Source organism: Lentinus tigrinus, assembly GCF_003813185.1.
Source record: "Lentinus tigrinus ALCF2SS1-7 unplaced genomic scaffold L226scaffold_6, whole genome shotgun sequence".
Classification (NCBI taxonomy): domain Eukaryota; kingdom Fungi; phylum Basidiomycota; class Agaricomycetes; order Polyporales; family Polyporaceae; genus Lentinus; species Lentinus tigrinus.
In genome coordinates this window covers 768,593-784,831 of record NW_027137915.1, presented here as the reverse complement: position 1 = coordinate 784,831, position 16,239 = coordinate 768,593, and the positions used below count along the sequence as shown (strand labels likewise).

At 58.9% G+C, this 16,239-nt stretch overlaps 7 protein-coding genes across 7 annotated transcripts; 3 read left to right on the top strand and 4 right to left on the bottom strand.

Moving 5' to 3' along the window:
- The first annotated feature begins 2,089 nt into the window (after positions 1 to 2,089).
- Positions 2,090 to 5,234, top strand: L226DRAFT_482339 (uncharacterized protein). Its single transcript, XM_067676966.1, has 2 exons — positions 2,090 to 2,494; positions 2,566 to 5,234. The coding sequence occupies exons 1-2, from the start codon at positions 2,258 to 2,260 to the stop codon at positions 4,951 to 4,953; spliced, it is 2,625 nt and encodes an 874-aa protein (XP_067538218.1). The 5' UTR covers positions 2,090 to 2,257; the 3' UTR covers positions 4,954 to 5,234.
- A 155-nt stretch (positions 5,235 to 5,389) lies between these two features.
- On the bottom strand, positions 5,390 to 6,960 carry L226DRAFT_328163 (uncharacterized protein). Its single transcript, XM_067673966.1, has one exon. The coding sequence runs from the start codon at positions 6,512 to 6,514 to the stop codon at positions 5,720 to 5,722; it is 795 nt and encodes a 264-aa protein (XP_067538217.1). The 5' UTR covers positions 6,515 to 6,960; the 3' UTR covers positions 5,390 to 5,719.
- Positions 6,961 to 9,375: 2,415 nt separating this feature from the next.
- L226DRAFT_328008 (uncharacterized protein) lies at positions 9,376 to 10,098 on the bottom strand. Its single transcript, XM_067673962.1, has one exon. The coding sequence runs from the start codon at positions 9,992 to 9,994 to the stop codon at positions 9,476 to 9,478; it is 519 nt and encodes a 172-aa protein (XP_067538216.1). The 5' UTR covers positions 9,995 to 10,098; the 3' UTR covers positions 9,376 to 9,475.
- Positions 10,099 to 10,700: 602 nt separating this feature from the next.
- L226DRAFT_328075 (uncharacterized protein) lies at positions 10,701 to 11,419 on the bottom strand. The gene is made up of 2 exons (XM_067673964.1): positions 11,254 to 11,419; positions 10,701 to 11,196 (listed from the first exon to the last, which is right to left on the bottom strand). Exon 2 carries the CDS (start codon positions 11,128 to 11,130, stop codon positions 10,780 to 10,782), a length of 351 nt encoding a protein of 116 aa, XP_067538215.1. The 5' UTR covers positions 11,131 to 11,196; positions 11,254 to 11,419; the 3' UTR covers positions 10,701 to 10,779.
- Positions 11,291 to 12,460, bottom strand: L226DRAFT_521232 (uncharacterized protein; the record flags this gene model as incomplete). The annotated part of the gene is made up of 2 exons (XM_067678688.1): positions 11,291 to 11,910; positions 11,977 to 12,460. 2 exons carry the CDS (start codon positions 12,458 to 12,460, stop codon positions 11,291 to 11,293), a joined length of 1,104 nt encoding a protein of 367 aa, XP_067538214.1.
- Positions 12,461 to 12,632: 172 nt separating this feature from the next.
- L226DRAFT_328013 (uncharacterized protein) lies at positions 12,633 to 13,520 on the top strand. Its single transcript, XM_067673963.1, has 2 exons — positions 12,633 to 13,316; positions 13,377 to 13,520. The coding sequence occupies exon 1, from the start codon at positions 12,804 to 12,806 to the stop codon at positions 13,260 to 13,262; it is 459 nt and encodes a 152-aa protein (XP_067538213.1). The 5' UTR covers positions 12,633 to 12,803; the 3' UTR covers positions 13,263 to 13,316; positions 13,377 to 13,520.
- Positions 13,521 to 13,948: 428 nt separating this feature from the next.
- Positions 13,949 to 15,383, top strand: L226DRAFT_532418 (uncharacterized protein). The gene is made up of 3 exons (XM_067680259.1): positions 13,949 to 14,415; positions 14,598 to 14,858; positions 14,942 to 15,383. The coding sequence occupies exons 1-3, from the start codon at positions 14,179 to 14,181 to the stop codon at positions 14,981 to 14,983; spliced, it is 540 nt and encodes a 179-aa protein (XP_067538212.1). The 5' UTR covers positions 13,949 to 14,178; the 3' UTR covers positions 14,984 to 15,383.
- Positions 15,384 to 16,239: the final 856 nt, after the last annotated feature.

Genomic DNA, 16,239 nt, shown 5'->3' with positions numbered 1-16,239 from the left:
TCCGCACCCATGCGCGCCACGGGAGGGATTCGACAACACTATCGCGCAAAGAAGCTTTCGTATACGTACCAGGGCGCTACCGCCCCAGCCGCGCTCGACCTCCTGCATGACAGGTCCCGCGGCAGAGGCGGGCCCAGCCGGGAATGCGCGCCGGTACGCAGTTCCCCATTCTTGTCGGGGGCGAGGCGACGGGCGGTCGGTCGACGGTGGAGATAGTCGGGAGATAGACCCCAGCCTCCTCGACGACCCCGCGGTGATCAATCGGCTGCATTGACAGGTCTCCCTGCCTCGCTTGGCGGGCGGGCGTCGCGTGGGTCCCCGGGAGCAGTCCAAGACGAGTATGGTATGAGCTCGAGAGCCCTGGAATTCCCCGTGCTCCCGCGGAGTGATGTCACGCCCGCGACGATCTCCCGCCGCGCAATGTGCGCATCCTCAGTATGGGCCTGCCGGCGGGTCGCGGATAGGGCTGGTTAATGATCGTCCGGCCCGCCCTGCGTACTGATGGCTAAGTCGAGTGCGGCGGGCGCAGCGGACAGCTGCAGGGACCCTGTGGACGTGCTTGACAGCGGCCGCCGGCATGTGCAGCGCCGGGGGGTGGGGAGGATCTTTTTCAAGAATTGTTTAATGCCAGATGGTTCCGAAGAGCTTAAACATGGCCCGGAGGGCGCGCGTGCCCCCAAGAGAACAAGGCGAACATCTGTTTGGGGCCCCGTGTCGCATGCGCTGTTCGCTGGGCGCATCCTCTCAACGGCAGTGAACATCCGACGCAGAACGGCGTCCAGGTGTTGAGGGTGCCATTGCGAGAGCCTAAGGCCCGGAGCGGAGAGCAGTACTGATGCATCATGGCTGCAGCAAAAATATCAGCGATACAGAATGGCACTCCCATGGACCACAAGCGCACTTACGGCAGCTGGTGTGAATGCAGAACGCAATAGACGGCGAGGAGGTGCAGAGCCGGCGGCTATGGGTCGCGGACCGCAGGAGCACGGTCCCACGTCGACCGTCGGTGGCGTCCGTCCGCCATTGTGGACGGTTGCAGGGCACCTTTGGATCTGACGAGCGCAGTGGGGACCCTATGTCTCCTCCGCCACAGTGTCAGCATGGTGTCTGAGGCATCCCAAGGCAGCGCTGCATGTCGCACGTCGGACTGCGCGCAGGGCGCGATAGTGGTCCTGGAGGATAGGAAGTGAATCTCGAGGCGTGCTTCTAGCGTACAATGGGGGTGTCCTCACCAACTTTATCGGTGACAAATTCTGATCGCTCACGTCGGATGCGTGTCCCGCCTTTCAGGGTCTCGGATCTTAACCTCTTACGGCTGCATGGATAGCTACTGCGTGTGCGGTGCGGACGATGTTGGCGAGTTGCGAGCGAGGGACCGATAGGAAGCACTTTGGGGAGTACGAGGAAGCAAAGAACAGTGGAGTTCATATCCGTCGACCCTCAGTCACAGAGTGGACGTTATAGGCGCACTACAAGGATGTCCTCATCTGGTTGAGGAAGAGCATGTTCACCGTTGGAGACTGCCATACACTTGCTGTCAGTTAGGCATAGGACGGGCCGGAATGTCGAGCTGCACAAGACCTTCCCGCCGAGATGAACGGAGGTGTGGGTGCGGTAAGCTGGGAACAATCTGAGTTCGCTATGAGTTACATAGGTGGGTTAAGTCGGTTGCCATCAAAGTACGTACGTACCGGCGCCCATCGATCAGGTTTGCTCGCCAGTCCCGTACTCAATTGAAGAGAGGGGGAATATGGTTGCCGATGTGCTGCTCGTTCCAAGTAGTCATACAGCTCCTCGACCATAGATATGGATGTTCAGCTCAACCTCAGCCTCTGAAGCAAAGAGTCAGCATTAACCATCGGCCACGAACAAAACGGGACATGCCTTATGTGCGGGGCGTCGCTTCATGCACAGACTCGTGTTCGCATCTACTTGTTCGTGCTGCACTCATGTTGGCAGCAGGCGAAGTGACCTTCTGCGGCTAACGCTGGGTGGTTCGATTGGCGGGGTGGGGCTAGACCTGGCGGCGGGGTAGAGATGTGGCGAGTTGCCTTTTTTGGAGCGGGGGCGGAACGTTCCAGTCGTTACGAGTTGTTACCGGGCTGTTCCCGGCGCCTCGGGCTCCGTCGATGTCATGACTGAGGACAGCCTGGAGCGCATATACTTGCCGTTCCCCACAGCGACCTCCGCAACGTCTTCTTCTCTTACCATCATCATCTTGTCTTTCTGTCTTCTCTAGTCGTCGCTCGGCCTCGACATGGACAGCAACAACAACGCACACGACCAACACAGCCCTATCGGACAGGCCGTGATCAACCTCGTCCGAGGTCTGCTCTCACATACTTCTGCGGCTTCAGCAGGTGCAGGGCAAGCATCCTCTGAAGTTCCCCAGGCGACTCAAACACCGTCGTCAGCGCCATCCCTCTCTTCTCCTTCCTCCGAGACAATTAGCAGCGGCGCACCATCAGGGTCGCCGACCGTCTCTCCTGCTATTGTGAGTACGAGTGATTTGTCATTTTGTTCGCCTTGGCTCCCAGCTCATTCATCCGTTTTCATGCTATCTAGGTCTCATCACCGCTAGAGTTTGCAACATACCCACCTACCTTCCCAGAGTCCACTTCCACCACTTCCATGGCATCCTCTTCTGCTTCCGGGGCCACTACCTCCCAACCTGACTCGGTTCGCGATGTAGAAATGACTTCGGTTGAGGAGGCTAGTTCGTCAAGTACGTCCTCGTCGTCTCAGCCCGCACCCAATTCCCAGGCCCGCACCACACGTCGTGCCCGAGTTGAAGACGAGGATGAAGACGAGGATTATTGGAGAGAGTCGAATCGTCAACGCATGCACTCTCCAACTCCTCACGACTACGACGAGCATCATCAGTACATGCCGATACCCGAAGATCACGGAGTCCCAGAGGCCCCAGAGGCTGCTCCGAACGAGGCTTCCCATGCGCAACCAAACGCGCGTGCATCTACAGAGCAGCCACAACAACAACCTCGAGGCCTGCCTCCTCCGTACGGTGGTCTGTTCTTGACTCTCGACATCATACCCATCCCCTTCAATGACACCCCTGGGAACACCCAGTCGCAAGACGCTCCTCAGCCACAGGCCACCTCTTTGCCCCGGGGCGCACCTCAGCCTCAGAACGCTGCGCAGCCTGGCCCCCAGATGCTCAACTTCATTATGAACTTCCCCATCACCGGGCATGGACCGGCGCCGCAGGCAGGCGCAGCCGGCAACGGTAATGCCCCCTTCCGTCCTATCTTCCTCATCCCGCCCCCTTATGTCTATCCTCCGTTCACAGATGGCGGCAACGTACCCGGCAATACCGGGTTCACATTCCCGCCGTTTCCGTTTCCGTTCCCGTTCCCGTTTGGAATGGATAGATTGGAGGAGCGGGACGATCCCGAGCGCGCCCAGAGGTTGGTCGACGGGCTTGAGGAAGTCCCTGTCGGGCTTGTGAAGCGGATGCAGCAAGTCGGCGGTCCCGGTACTGCTCGTGGGGAAATACCTACTTGCGCCGTCTGCTGGGAGAGCCTACTCGAGCCTGAGGGCGGTGGGTTTGAGGGTAATGCGGAATTGGCGAAGGCTGAAGCGGCACAAGCGGCTCGTGACGACTCTGCTTCTCAGCAAGGAGGCGAGGTAAACATGGACGTCGATGACTCGGCGCCCGCTTCATCTTCGCCAGGCGAGACATCGTCCTCCGAGACCACTTCCGCCTCGTCTACTGTACCAGACTCATCCGGTGAAAACCCACATCCGAAGATTGTGGTCCTTCCATGCTCGCACGCGTTCCATGCGACGTGCCTCCTTCCGTGGTTCTCGAAGCCAGGGCGGACGACATGCCCTTCCTGTAGGTTCGACATCGATCCCGATTCACTCACCTATCGACCCCGTCCTCTGCGCGCTCATCCCCCTCAGCCAGCCCCACGCACTGGTGCGGCTCCGACACCACAGGCGCAGGCGCAACCCGTGTTTGGTCCCCAGGTCCCTCCGGTCGCTGTCCCTCAGGCTGCTCCTGTACCTGCAGGGACAGCACCGCACGGGGCTGCCGGTCCCGAGGGTGCACCACCCGCTAATGCTGAAGTAAGGCCTGCGAACGCTCCTGGCCAGGCCGGGCAACAGCCACATCAGCCCCTCCCGCCGTTCGTGACATTCGACATTGGTATGATCATCCCCATGAACCCGGGACGGGCTCCTGGTGCTCCAACCCTGGGAACTCAGGGTGGCAACCCTATGGGCCCGACGGTGCACGGACCAGCACCTCCTCCGCCACCACCGCGCACAGACAGCAACGGGTTCCGATTCGAAGATACTTTCCTACAGAACGTCGTCCGTGAGACGTTCGAACGCTTTTTTGGACGTCCCATACCCCCCGCTGGTCCTCAAGCCCCCCCTACTGCTGCTGGAGATGCCGCTCCCGGTGAGAACGGACAAGACGCACCACGTCCAGAGTGGTTCATGTATCCTGTCCCTCCCGTAGTCTTTCCGCCCATGCCGCCGATGAATACTCACGGTCCTCAAGGAGCTCAGCGGTCAGGGTCTAGAAGGCCCGCGCAGAAGCGCCAGTGGACACCACCCCCTGCTCCCGGACCGACGCTGCGCCAGGTCGTCGAACGTAACGAGCGGGATGTGGGTCTCCGTTGCTCGGACATAAGCTGCGGGTTGGGACCGTCTGACGACGATCCGGTTTCCTCGATCGATCTGTCGTCACTCCGACAAATCACCATTCGTCCGCCCAAGTCCGACACGTCGGGCAGCGTGTGTGAACACAAGTTCCACCCAGCGTGTCTAGTTAGCGCTGAGCGAGTCACTGGCTGGGGCCACGAGGTGAAGACCGGCGAGCCTGCGGGCGATGAAGGAGAGGTGGAAGTCTCCTGTCCTGTCTGCAAAGCTATGGGTGTCATCTCTCGCTTGGAGTGGGAGGAGGGTGCTTGTGCACTCGCATGAGTGCTCCCGCGCTTGCCTTGCCTTGCCTTGTCCATGACGAGGTTTTGACGTCTCATCTCCGAGCGACGAACTTGTTTCGTATTTATGTGGATTTGTACTTTGACCTTCCTCGCACCAACGCTCTCGTCCTACCGCCGTGCATCGCTGTCGTTCACGCTAGCATTCTGTATTACACACACCCAGATACGACTACGATAGAGTCCCTGTATAGTATTCTACGCCCTGTACCAATATAATTCTGTCGAACCGTATTCCCTCATCGCGGTGTGATAGGGCTCAATCTATTTCTCATCTTCTCCAAAAGGCTGACTCGCAATCCCAGGTTCTCATCCCAGCTCGCGCTCAGCGGCGAGCCTGGGTACCGCCACCCATATCGAGCAGTACCCTTTGCTCGGTAGGTTCAGTCCAGGACTGCAGAACGCGCGAAGTTGCGAATGCGCACAAGGGAGCATCGGTTTCGATGATGTTCGATTCTCAATTCTCTATTCTGTACGGGTGCTGACGCTATCGATAGCCAGGCGACCGTCCTGGACCGTCCATCCGTGCCCGGGCACGTCTCTCCATGGGCCGTTCACGGCCGCAGGCCTCAGGCCTCAACACTCGCCATGTCTCCGCTGCGGTGGTGGCTGAACAGAACTCAGTTTGCTTCTCTTTCAACGCCAATTACCAGGGTCTCGGGTTCCTGCAGGTCCCGTGTTCGACAGAGGATTCTCTCGACGGCGACCCTTCCCAACACGTCGCTGCCTGTGTTGTCATTCCTGCTTGCCTAGAGGCGCGTCTCCGGGCCTAACGGATTCTGGGCGACGACGCGGCGAGACTCTGACTGCACGAGTGACAGGGCGTCCCCGCGCGCCTCGTCTTCTGGAACCGCGACCGGGCACCTGGGAGAAGGAAGTTGCGAACTGCGAACCGCGAACCGCGAACCGCCCGTCGATTGGCTGCGGCGACATGGGCGATGGAATGTGTCCGACCCTCCCTGCGCACCACGGCCGCGAGACGTCGACGTATTGAGCGTGACTTGCCTCGCCGCTACGAGTTCGAGCTTCTCCAGCTCGGTCAGGCTGCTCCCGGTCGCGTTCGCAGACATATGCAGCACATGTCGCACGGCGACGTGTTTCCCTGCGAACTCTCCGCCTACGTCGGGCGATCCAAGCAGCCTCCAGCAGCCCTTCTGCGCCACTTTCTGATAGTCACACTGAATGGGCACATCAGGTAGACCACAACGGATCCTAAAAGGATAGATGATGTCGCAGATGCAGATGCAGATGCAGAATGCAGAACGGGGGTCGCGCTCGGGGGCTGTTGCAGGAGGGACGTGCACATGCGGCGACGAGACGCGATCTGCGGAGTTCCCTCGGAGTCCAAGGCTTTCGCCCGACTGCCTCCCTTGGCCTCGCGCTTGTGGAGGGGGGGCTGAATTGCGAAGCCGGAGGGCTGCTATCCCGTACGGGCACAGGACGCAGCACGCGCGCGCAGGATGCAAAGTTGTAATTTGGTGGCAACGGGCGTGCGCGCCGTACCCATCGCACGGTCCAAATAGGAACAAAGTGCGAATCGCCATTACGCACTGGCAGAGTCACGGTCAGGGACCAGGCCGGGAGGGTTCGCTGCATCCTGGGCGCCCGGTGCGTTCTGAGCGTTGGACGCATGGGAGTTCGCAGTACTGTGGAGACGGTTGCCCGTCAGCGAGATATGAGATAGCATCCGGGCGATACCCTTTTGAATCGAACCTCCCCTTGCAGCACAATTGCAGAAGGTCAGGCCCGCAGGCTGATCACGAAGCCCAGGGTCCAGCGCTTCTCAGGCTCCCGCCTATGGCGTACGCTGGCCAAAGGCCCCGGGAGAGCGAGCTGAAAGGAGGTATTGCCGGGTGCGAGGAAGATATTCCCTTCCCCCGTCCGAGAGGCACGGCGAGCAACTGCATCCCGTCCGCTTGTAGAGTTATCGAGTCTACGTCTCTGCATCAGTATTGTGCCTGCCGCGGAACACCCTGAACTAGAACACCCACATACCTGTCATGTCTCGGTGTGCTCGGTGTCGGGATCGGTCCCACCCAGACAACCCGCGACTTCTGCACGCGACTCCGATTTCGGCTTTCGGCGAGGACCGCCCATCGTGAAACGTTCACGGGTAGCGTGTTCGAGGACGTCGTGACTCCTTGAAAGCCGACGACGGCAACAAAGGCAGAGGAAGACCATACGAGCGGTACGTTCAAATGCTCCTCGCCCTTTGGTTCAATCTGTCAGAGCACCGACCTCCACAATCACTCACCCTGGTAGCGATCGCCAGTGCTGACGACGGCAGCGCCTGTACGCACTCAGTAAGGCCCCTTTCCCTGCCTTCGACCGCAGAACCTTGTACATGATCCTATTCGGGCGACGTGCAGGGGGGAGCGGTTTGAATAGTTCTCTCAGAAAGACGACGTCGTGACACTCGGCTGACGTGGTGCGCAAAACCTCACAGTCCGTTATGGAAGACGGCTGAATACCGAGAGGCTACCGGTGGAACTGGCAGATGCCCGTTGTTAGAAGATAGGCCTCAGGGGCTTGTCCTATGGCCGGGCATCTAGTGGGTACGGGCGAAGAGGCGCGGGCCCTACAGGGATTCGTCTATGTGAGTCTTCAATGTATGTGGCACCTGGATGACATCGGCCTTCCCTGCTGCAAGACTGATGTACCGGGGCGAAAACTAGGCGGCACGATCAAGAAGCCCTGTCGCCTGGCATGTCGGTGGAAGACGCTGAGGGCACAGAGGGTTAACGTAACGCAAGGCGCGCCGGGTGCTTGTTGACATATTCGGATGGCTTTCGACATATAATTATCGACGCCGTTCCTGGACTCGGCACCCTGTTTCGTCTACGACTCGCGAGGATCGCAAGAAGTAGAGAGGAATGTTGACTGTCTCGGTTGGCAGGGTTCGCGTTCGTCGGTCCTTGAGGGCTGTCACGCCTGAGCACGTCACGGGCGAGCGTGATACCGACGTTAATCACTGCGTCTCGCAGTGGCATCGCTTGGTTGATAGAGGAAACGCAGATAGATGCGAGTACCTTGTGCTCGCTATCGGTGAAGGCACGAATTAACCGTTGCAGGACCATATGGAAGACTGCGATGCTTACCTCTGTCCAACACCGGAAACGCCATTGAAGCGCAGCATCTGGCAGACTGCGTCCCAAGAAAGGACATCATTAGAATAATGCTGGATTTCTACTGCCCAGAAAGGCTGGTCTTTGTCACCTCGAGTATCGGCATCACATATGCTGACAAGCACTGAATCTCACCATCATGGAAATGCGGTGGGTATACCACATTCGCGGCCTGCTGCTTTCCGAAGAACGCCAACGGACCCTGTCCTCAGTGCGAAAGACACATATGAAAATGGTATGTGCAGTGGGGCCTCCTCACGACGGACAGCTTGGCTGAAGTCATTGGCGGTACGCCACTTGGCGGCGCAAGTAGACGACAGTCCCGCATGTCCGGATTGTGAAGACCGCATACGATGCAAGGGTGCTGTATAGTCGCCTTCGTCTTCCGTGGATGCGGAGGTTCAGTCGAGGACAGGTCTCGCCAGTGCGCCCGGACACGGTACCCGGATCATGGTGGCTGCTTTACGACATGGTCCCGGTTCTGCGACGCGTATTACTGTCACCCAAAACATGGCCGCACGTTGCCATTTCTTACCAACTGTATACGCCCACGCTTCACTTCCGTGACCTCGCCGCATCAGCTTCGCGCGGCGTGGTGGCACACACGGCGAGGACAAGGCGCAAACCGTAGCTGGCCTTCCTGTTTGCTTCCCTGTGCATGGTATGCATCGTCCGAGTGGGGTGTACAGTAGGCCGTGACAGCGGAGCTGACCTTGTTTGACAGGGCAGCTGGTATTCACTGCATCTCCAGCTTTTCTCTGAACGCGTGGCGCCGCGGCTAGAAGCGTGACTCCATGTGAGCGTGCCGCGCGGGCTTGCCGTGAAGCTTCCTCTTGGGTCAAGAAAGTAGCCAACTTACATTTCCTCTAAGACATTTGGCAGCTCGTCGCATACCAGCGATATGTCCCTCCGGATCCGCACCGATACAAACGATACCCCGGCCTTGGTGACGGGACACAGTGCTTGGATTGACGGCCCAACCGCTGTTACTCTCAACCATCTGCACAAACAGTTGCAATATTTTTGTTAACCCTTACTTCATGTACACATTGCGAAGTAGAACTCACCTGGTTCACAAGCCATTGGTAGCCGCCACTGGCATATCATACGGATCGCGGAAGGGGCTCAGGAAGACTCCCTGCGCTTATCTGAGGTCGATTCTAGTAGATGTCTGTATTAGATTCTCTGTGCAAGCTCGTCAGGAAACTCACCCTATGGCCTCCAACATGAGTTTTGTTCAATTAACCTCAGGGCGATATCGCGGACAAGTTCATCGCTTACTACAGAAAAGCGCTCGGGCGCGTTACGGGGAGCGAGGAGTCACGGCACGTGATGGACGCGTTACGCGTTTGCCCTGAACCCAACCAACGCAGAGTTTTCCTACCTGACTCTACCCCCCATCTTGCTACTGTCCCTCACTCCTTGTTTCCCTCTACTTCTGCTGCCTTGCTGCGTACTGAGGGCTTGAGGACACCCGGGAGCATGTTGCTCATGGAACTTACACGAGCACTTGAACGCACATCGAACGACAGGACGGGACGCGCAGGTGAGAACAAATGCACGACACGGCAGCGCGAAACAGTCTGCTACGCATACCGAACATGAGAACTCGAACATCTGCGGCATGCGTATAGTCGCTTGTGGGTGCATATATGCGCGCCAGATCGGTCGGTCGGATGCACGGTCCATGGTACGCCACACCCTTTCATGCATGTACGCAGCACATCTCACGAAGCCCCAGAAGTTAATCGGGCTCGATGGCTCGCTCTCATATGCGCTGCTGCAGCGAACCACTGGCACGCCTCGCGTCCGTTCATAACGGCCCACATCCGCCGGGATTGCGTTCCAGAGCGCCCAGTGCATCCGCTCCGTTTCGCCTCGTTGCGTAGTCTGGCACATCACCCGTTGCTCGATCACGCCTTCTTCTGCTCGCACCCGACATTCAAACCACAATCACACGGTCGCCTCATTGCCCGCAGCCTCAGTCCGCGCAGCCTGCACGAAGTGAGTAACAAGCGTTGCGATGCGCCTGCATGCATTCGCCTGGCTCACGAGTGATCAACTTGCGCTTCTCTCCGAATCCACAACCCAGAAGGTGGCGAAGGCGAAGGCGGGGAGGATCTGCAATTTCCCGCAGGGTACAGGCTAGGCCCAGGCCGTCCCTCCGTGCACGTTCAGTCTAAGGCCCGCCGGCACGATCGTCGACGGCGCGAACCATTCAGGGACCCATAGAATGCCGCAGAACTTGGTCGAACGGGGCCACGATGCAAGCACATCTGAACTCGTGTCGCCGTATCGTCTCACATGCCCCGTGTCCAGGTCGCGTCATTGTGGTCGTCCCTCCGGCAAGTCACCGAGCTCGGCCATGAGTATCAAGCAGGTTACGAGACTCGAAGCGAGCCGAGCAGCGACTCTTAGTACCCCGCGTTCTGACGTCGTCGTTGCAGCATTACGCGGGGGGCAATCGATGCGCATCCCTTTGTTCGGATGGATGTTATTGCAGATCACAGGATCCGAGAGAAGATGATGCGCACGTCTACCACGTCTACGTGTCCGAGTGACATCGGAGGCGATGACGCGACCTGACTCTTGCGCGACCGGTATGACCTGATATGACTTGCAGGCTCGGTCATCAGACGATGCTCAAGTTTCGGAAGGGCTTGCCATTCTGTGGAGTACACACTTTACGTGCTACAGCGATATGCGAGGATGCTATCCAGGATAGTGGGAGGGGGGATGTGAAGATGCGACGGGTTGCGCGGAGTTTGGTATGTGGTAAGTGATATGTGGTACAACACGACTATCCACGAAGAGCAACAGAAGACAACGAGGGCGGCGCGTGTGGATGCGCCATGACTCGACTCAAAACGCGAGATACGAAAGACGAAAGCACGAAGATTGCGAGAGGATGTTGACCAGGAAGGGAAGGGGATACATGCAGTATGGATGAAAGTGACGGTGGTGGTACAAGATGCGATGATAGAGATGGGCGTGTGTCGCATAGCGGACATCCGAGCCTGAGCGGGGGTGTTCATATGTTATGCGCGAGGCAGGTTGCGAGGAGCGGGAGGCAAGTGTGAGGGTGTTAGCATTAGCCTGTCCTGCAGGAGTCGAGGTAAGCATGACCCGCTACGCCTTACATCTGAGATGCGACTCACCATAGGGGGGTATCGAATTGCAGGATATAGGCATAAATCATATTGGGCTCCCTGGGCGACGACCGGCTCCGAAGTGCGCAACCCAGAAGTCCTGGTCGTCTTTCTCCGGCCGCGTGAGGCCCATGAAGAAGCTGTCGCCGGTGAGCAGGTCGACTCGCCGAAGGCCCACTTTCTGCTCAACCCAAGGGACTGTCCGGGTGCTCGCATTGCAGCGTTCGATGAAGGCGTCTGCGACAGCGTCAATCTTGGCCTGCGTGGGCATGGCAGCTGAGCGTTCTTGCAGTGTCATGCGCTTCTGCAGGTCTTCATAGAGCGCCTTGAACACGTCGCGCACTCGCAGGACATCACCATCGTCGCGCTTCACAGTGACCTTCCACTGAGGAAACGCCGAATAATGGATGTCCATCTTGCGGAGGGGGGGGAACTCGCACACCTTGCGATCAAGATACTGGTCGACGTCCGACTGGCTAAGCTTGAACGGGAACAGTCGCGCAAAATCGCGGATCACTATGTCCTCGACAGGCTTCCGCAGATCAAACTCGACCTCCAGCGTGCGAGCTGTCCTGTACGACGCAGGTGGGCATAGCTGCCAATGCAGCCTAATCTCCTTCGTGCGAACCGTCGGCGCAGGCGTCGACGCAGCGGAACGAGGCACAGCTATGACGTACCGAGCAGCAGAGGTAAGTCTCGCGCTTATCGCATGCGTGGGAAGCGAGAACGTACTTGGCTTCTGCTTCAAAATCGACTTCAGCGGCCTCTGAGTTGCGGACATGGGCATCGGTGTCGACGAGACCAAACCCTGCATGACCTGCACGGGCGACGGCTGGTGCGCAGACGCTGCGCGCCGCGGCCGGGGCTTGAAGATCTCGGGGCTCGGCGTCAACGCCTTGCGATAGAGCGACACCTCAGGCTCGGGCTGGGAGACGTGCCACTCCGGGGCGGGCATCTCCTGCGGAGTCTGGGACCGCGCGGCGGGAGTCCTATGTGGCGTGAATGGCCTCCTCCAGGGAGCGGGCGAGGATGCGGGCGTGGAAGGAACGCTGGAGGCGACGGAGCTGCCGCTACTGTCGGAGGAGGCCCAACTGGGGGCCAAAGGTGGGATGTCTGGCTCTCCCTCCCCGAATGCCGGAAGGTCGAGTGGCTTGTACTTGGGGGCCGGGGGGGTGTTGACGGCCCCGTCATTCTTCTTCTTCGTGAAGAAAGGCATGGCGATGGAGGACGATCACGGTGGACAGGGAGGGAGAGGGCGGCGAGATGGGACGGAGGGGACTTGGGGGATCGTGGGACGTGCAGATCGCTGCGGGGGGAGGGGAGAGAGATGAGATGAGGTGTTGCGGCAGTGGTGATATAGAACGGAGGGAGGCGCGGGTGCGATATGGAGAGGCAGGAGGCGTACGGGACACTCACTGAAGTGGTCGTGGCGCGAGGGCGAGAGCAAACACCTCTGAAGGGATGGGCCCCGGCAGTCGAGCTCCCCGAGCAGATATGGACCGAGAGGCCCCCCACAGGGAAGCGCTAGTGCCAGCGGAAGAGCGGACGAGAAGGAAGGGATGCGGGCCATCGTGAGGGCATATAATCTCTCCTCGCCCCCAACACGAGGCGGCCTTGCCTTGCCCAAATCCGGCCCGCCAACCCACGCGAACGTGACCAGCTCGCACGCTCACGTGCGCGCGCCCATATTGTCCCCTGTTGACCGCTGTGGGTCCTTCCGTCCTTGCGTCTGCTTTTACAGCCAAGGGACGGGTCCTCTGGACAGCACAGAGGCACCGCAAGGGACACTAGAAGGCTGCTGTGTTACATGTCTGACTGCGATGACGAGATATGACATTCTCACGGTACATCGAGCCCTAAGCGGTACCATGAGGTTACGTTGCGGTCTTTCCGGATTGCGGCATGGTTTGTGCATGATCGATACCAGAATATTCAAGCTCACACCTCAGACAGACCCTACGCTCACAGAGCTGTATTCGGAGGGTCGAATTCGTACCCCGTTCGACACGCGGACATGAAACGTCAGGACAGCGCCGAAGGCTTCCAGCAAGTTGGAGAACGCTTACGAGAAGGCGTGGCAATGCATTCCACGGACTGCAGCATCACCTCTAAGCATAGACAATTGCTTCCAGGTTACCGCAGAGAACAGGGTTCAAGCGCCCAGACCAGCGGGGGTGGCACCTCTGTGGCACCTCGGATCCAAGACTCGTCACGCGGGGTAATTGCTGAGGAACAGCATAAGCAGAGCTGACGCTAATAGGCAGTGTCCAGAAGGTGGGCTGCTTTCAAGAGATCAGGCTTGTGCTTCAATCGCTCCCCGATAGGTGTACTTGGAATGTCAATGCAAGAACGCTCAGACCGCCAACACCGGAGTGGATGAACTCTCGAGACATCTGCTGAGATACTATGTTCTCAGGACCTCCCAGTGCCGGTACCAACAATCCGCCTTCCCAGAGTAGCCCAGGTATCGAAGAATGCGTCGACGGAGCGCGCGAGACCCAGACAGGCAAATATACGAGGCCTGGCACGCAAGCGTTGACCCCATCAGCGAACCGTTCACACATGCCCCCGTGTTATTCCTGAAAGGGAAAGTGAACACGTCCAACTTTCCCAATGCAGAAAATGGACCTCGAACGCACACTGGCGTACTGGTAGGCGGTGTTGTTCTGCGCCCATCGGCTCCCATGCTGTCCTAGGATCAAGCTGATAACAATGTGTTGCAGGAGATGAGGGATAGATAGAAGCTGCGGACCGACCTACTTATTTCGCGCTCTTGGTTGACTGGCTCGGGCCAAACTTCGGGTCTCTGACTCACCGCTCCCGACTTTCCCGCTCCCCCGAACCTTGCCTCCTCCCGTCCTGCGAGTGCCCACAGCCGAGGTTCTGAGAGAAGAGTCATAGCGAACAATGCCCAGGGCTCGGAGCAGTACCATAATGTACTTTCCCCGCCGGCGTCCGCTCGAGCGGCTACCGCGCCGCATGAGCGAAGAGGACGTCGAAGAAGAGTACCGCAAGAAGAAGTTCGGGACACCAGGTCCCATCGACGCCTGGCTTGCTGCGCGGATAGGCCAAGGCGCCCACACAAGCTCAAGCTCGGATTCGGACTCGGACTTGGACAGTCCCCCCGCCTCGGACGAGGTGCGGTGCACGGTGCAGCTGCAGCGCGTCAAGGTGAGCCGGACGTCAGTCTCATTGACACATCGCATCCCCTTCCGTACCACGAAGAACCGTGCCCCGTCTTCCACACCAGATTCTTCCTCGCACCGTGCACCCTGTGATCTGACGTGTGGCTGACTGCTTCTCTGAACTTGAACTTTGGACCTGAATCCGAACCTAATGACGCATCGGACAAGGCGCCAGACGACGACCCCGAGAGCATCTTCGCCGACCCAGACACGTTCGTCTTGCATCTCACGACGGGCTCACATGCGTTCGAGCCCGCACGGAGGGTCGTGCTTGGCACGTACGAGGGGTACCCCGAGAGCCTCGACGCGCCGCAGTGGGCGAAGCTGCCGGCGGGGGTGCCGGTCGTCTTCCGCGCCAGCATCGCTGCCGTGACAGATCTCTTGAAGACGCGATGCGCTATCCCCGAGCCAGGGATGGACGCGGTCACGGTACGTCTTCGCTCGACCAATGCATTCATTCGCGATTCGTATTGACGGGGTTCTTGTCTGCGCTGGTACGTGGGTAATTATAGGCTCTGCTGCAGTCGCTGCAGGCGGTGAGCCTCGATGGCTGAGTGAGAGATGGGGTCCGGCTGGGGGCATCCGGATGAGCCGAAGCCGAGACGACGGAGGGTCCGAGAGTTCAGGAGGAAGGGGGACGGAGCGCGCCTCCTGGAGTACGAGCGGGGGGCATGCAGGCGCGCGGAGGGGATCTGGCTCGATGTGGCGCAGAGAAGCAGGTATAGGGGGAGGCACATGAGCAGAGCAAGACAACGTGGGTTCTGATAGAACGTCTGGACGAGTGTACGATACGTGTACGATGCACACCCCACTCAGCGTACTAGCGCACCCGAGGCCCGGGCATTGGCCGGACGACAGAAGGGGCAGGCACATAGACATAGACGTTCAAGCTACGATCCATGATGCACAGAACGCAGGCAGGCGGCGAAAGCGGGGTAGAATGACCAGAGACCGTCAGTATCGTGCCATCCGCGGAGGCGGAGTGAGCCTGCAGAAGGCGCGGATGCAGACGCCTGTTTCTAGATGATGCAAAGATTCATGGGAAAGGCTTGGTGAGTGCGTTGTGCGGGGACAGACATGCCTGAAGCATCGCTCACCTGTATCTCGGAAGGCGAAGCTGCTGGGACCCTGGGGCAGGATAAGGCCGTCACAGTCGGAGTTGTTCTGTGATCGTGGACGAGCATCAGCCACGCGTTCGTGCACGCACCTCGCCTTCTGCAGTACTGTATGGGTGGTGCTGGGTCAGCAGATGGATGTGCCTGCGGAGTGCGACGACACGTAGTCTGGACGCTCGAGGCTCACCGCCACGACCCCAGTTTCTGCATCACCGAGCTCGAATTCGCTGAGATGGATGAGGGATTTGCCAATACGATAGGGACAGCTTACTACGGGCATGTATCTGCAACCTAAGATACGGCGACCCGGTGCGATTTGCTTACCAGCTATGTTCAAATGGCAAGTGATAGAGCCATGCATAAGGTTGAAAGCCAGCTTGAAGGAGCACAGGACATCGTCTGACAGACCGTAGACAACTGCATTCAACCAGACTCGGACGCCAATTCACAAGCATGCAGGGTCTTGACAAGTTGCAGCAATCAAGAGCATCACACACGTAGAGCAGAAGTTGCTATGGGAGTGTGAGAGATGGTGGTGGATCGGGAGCAAGCCCTGGTTATTGTTTCAGGCGCAGTCCATGGCCGCACATAGTGCGCATTGGGAGCGCGCGCCGACGTCATGAACTGCGTATTACTGTCGGTTTCTTGTTATGTCCATATGTATCAGGTCTATCGCTGCTTCAATGGACATCGGA

Bases quoted from the DNA above. Each gene is read 5' to 3' on its own strand.
- L226DRAFT_532418 (XM_067680259.1), top strand. From the start codon at position 14,179: ATGTACTTTCCCCGCCGGCGTCCGCTCGAGCGGCTACCGCGCCGCATG. The intron at 14,416-14,597 runs GTGAGCCGGACG...GCATCGGACAAG, and splicing joins TGCAGCTGCAGCGCGTCAAG to GCGCCAGACGACGACCCCGA. The intron at 14,859-14,941 runs GTACGTCTTCGC...GGGTAATTATAG, and splicing joins CAGGGATGGACGCGGTCACG to GCTCTGCTGCAGTCGCTGCA.
- L226DRAFT_482339 (XM_067676966.1), top strand. From the start codon at position 2,258: ATGGACAGCAACAACAACGCACACGACCAACACAGCCCTATCGGACAG. The intron at 2,495-2,565 runs GTGAGTACGAGT...CATGCTATCTAG, and splicing joins CGACCGTCTCTCCTGCTATT to GTCTCATCACCGCTAGAGTT.
- L226DRAFT_328013 (XM_067673963.1), top strand. From the start codon at position 12,804: ATGCGGGCCATCGTGAGGGCATATAATCTCTCCTCGCCCCCAACACGA.
- L226DRAFT_328075 (XM_067673964.1), bottom strand. From the start codon at position 11,130: ATGAACACCCCCGCTCAGGCTCGGATGTCCGCTATGCGACACACGCCC.
- L226DRAFT_328163 (XM_067673966.1), bottom strand. From the start codon at position 6,514: ATGGCGATTCGCACTTTGTTCCTATTTGGACCGTGCGATGGGTACGGC.
- L226DRAFT_328008 (XM_067673962.1), bottom strand. From the start codon at position 9,994: ATGTGCCAGACTACGCAACGAGGCGAAACGGAGCGGATGCACTGGGCG.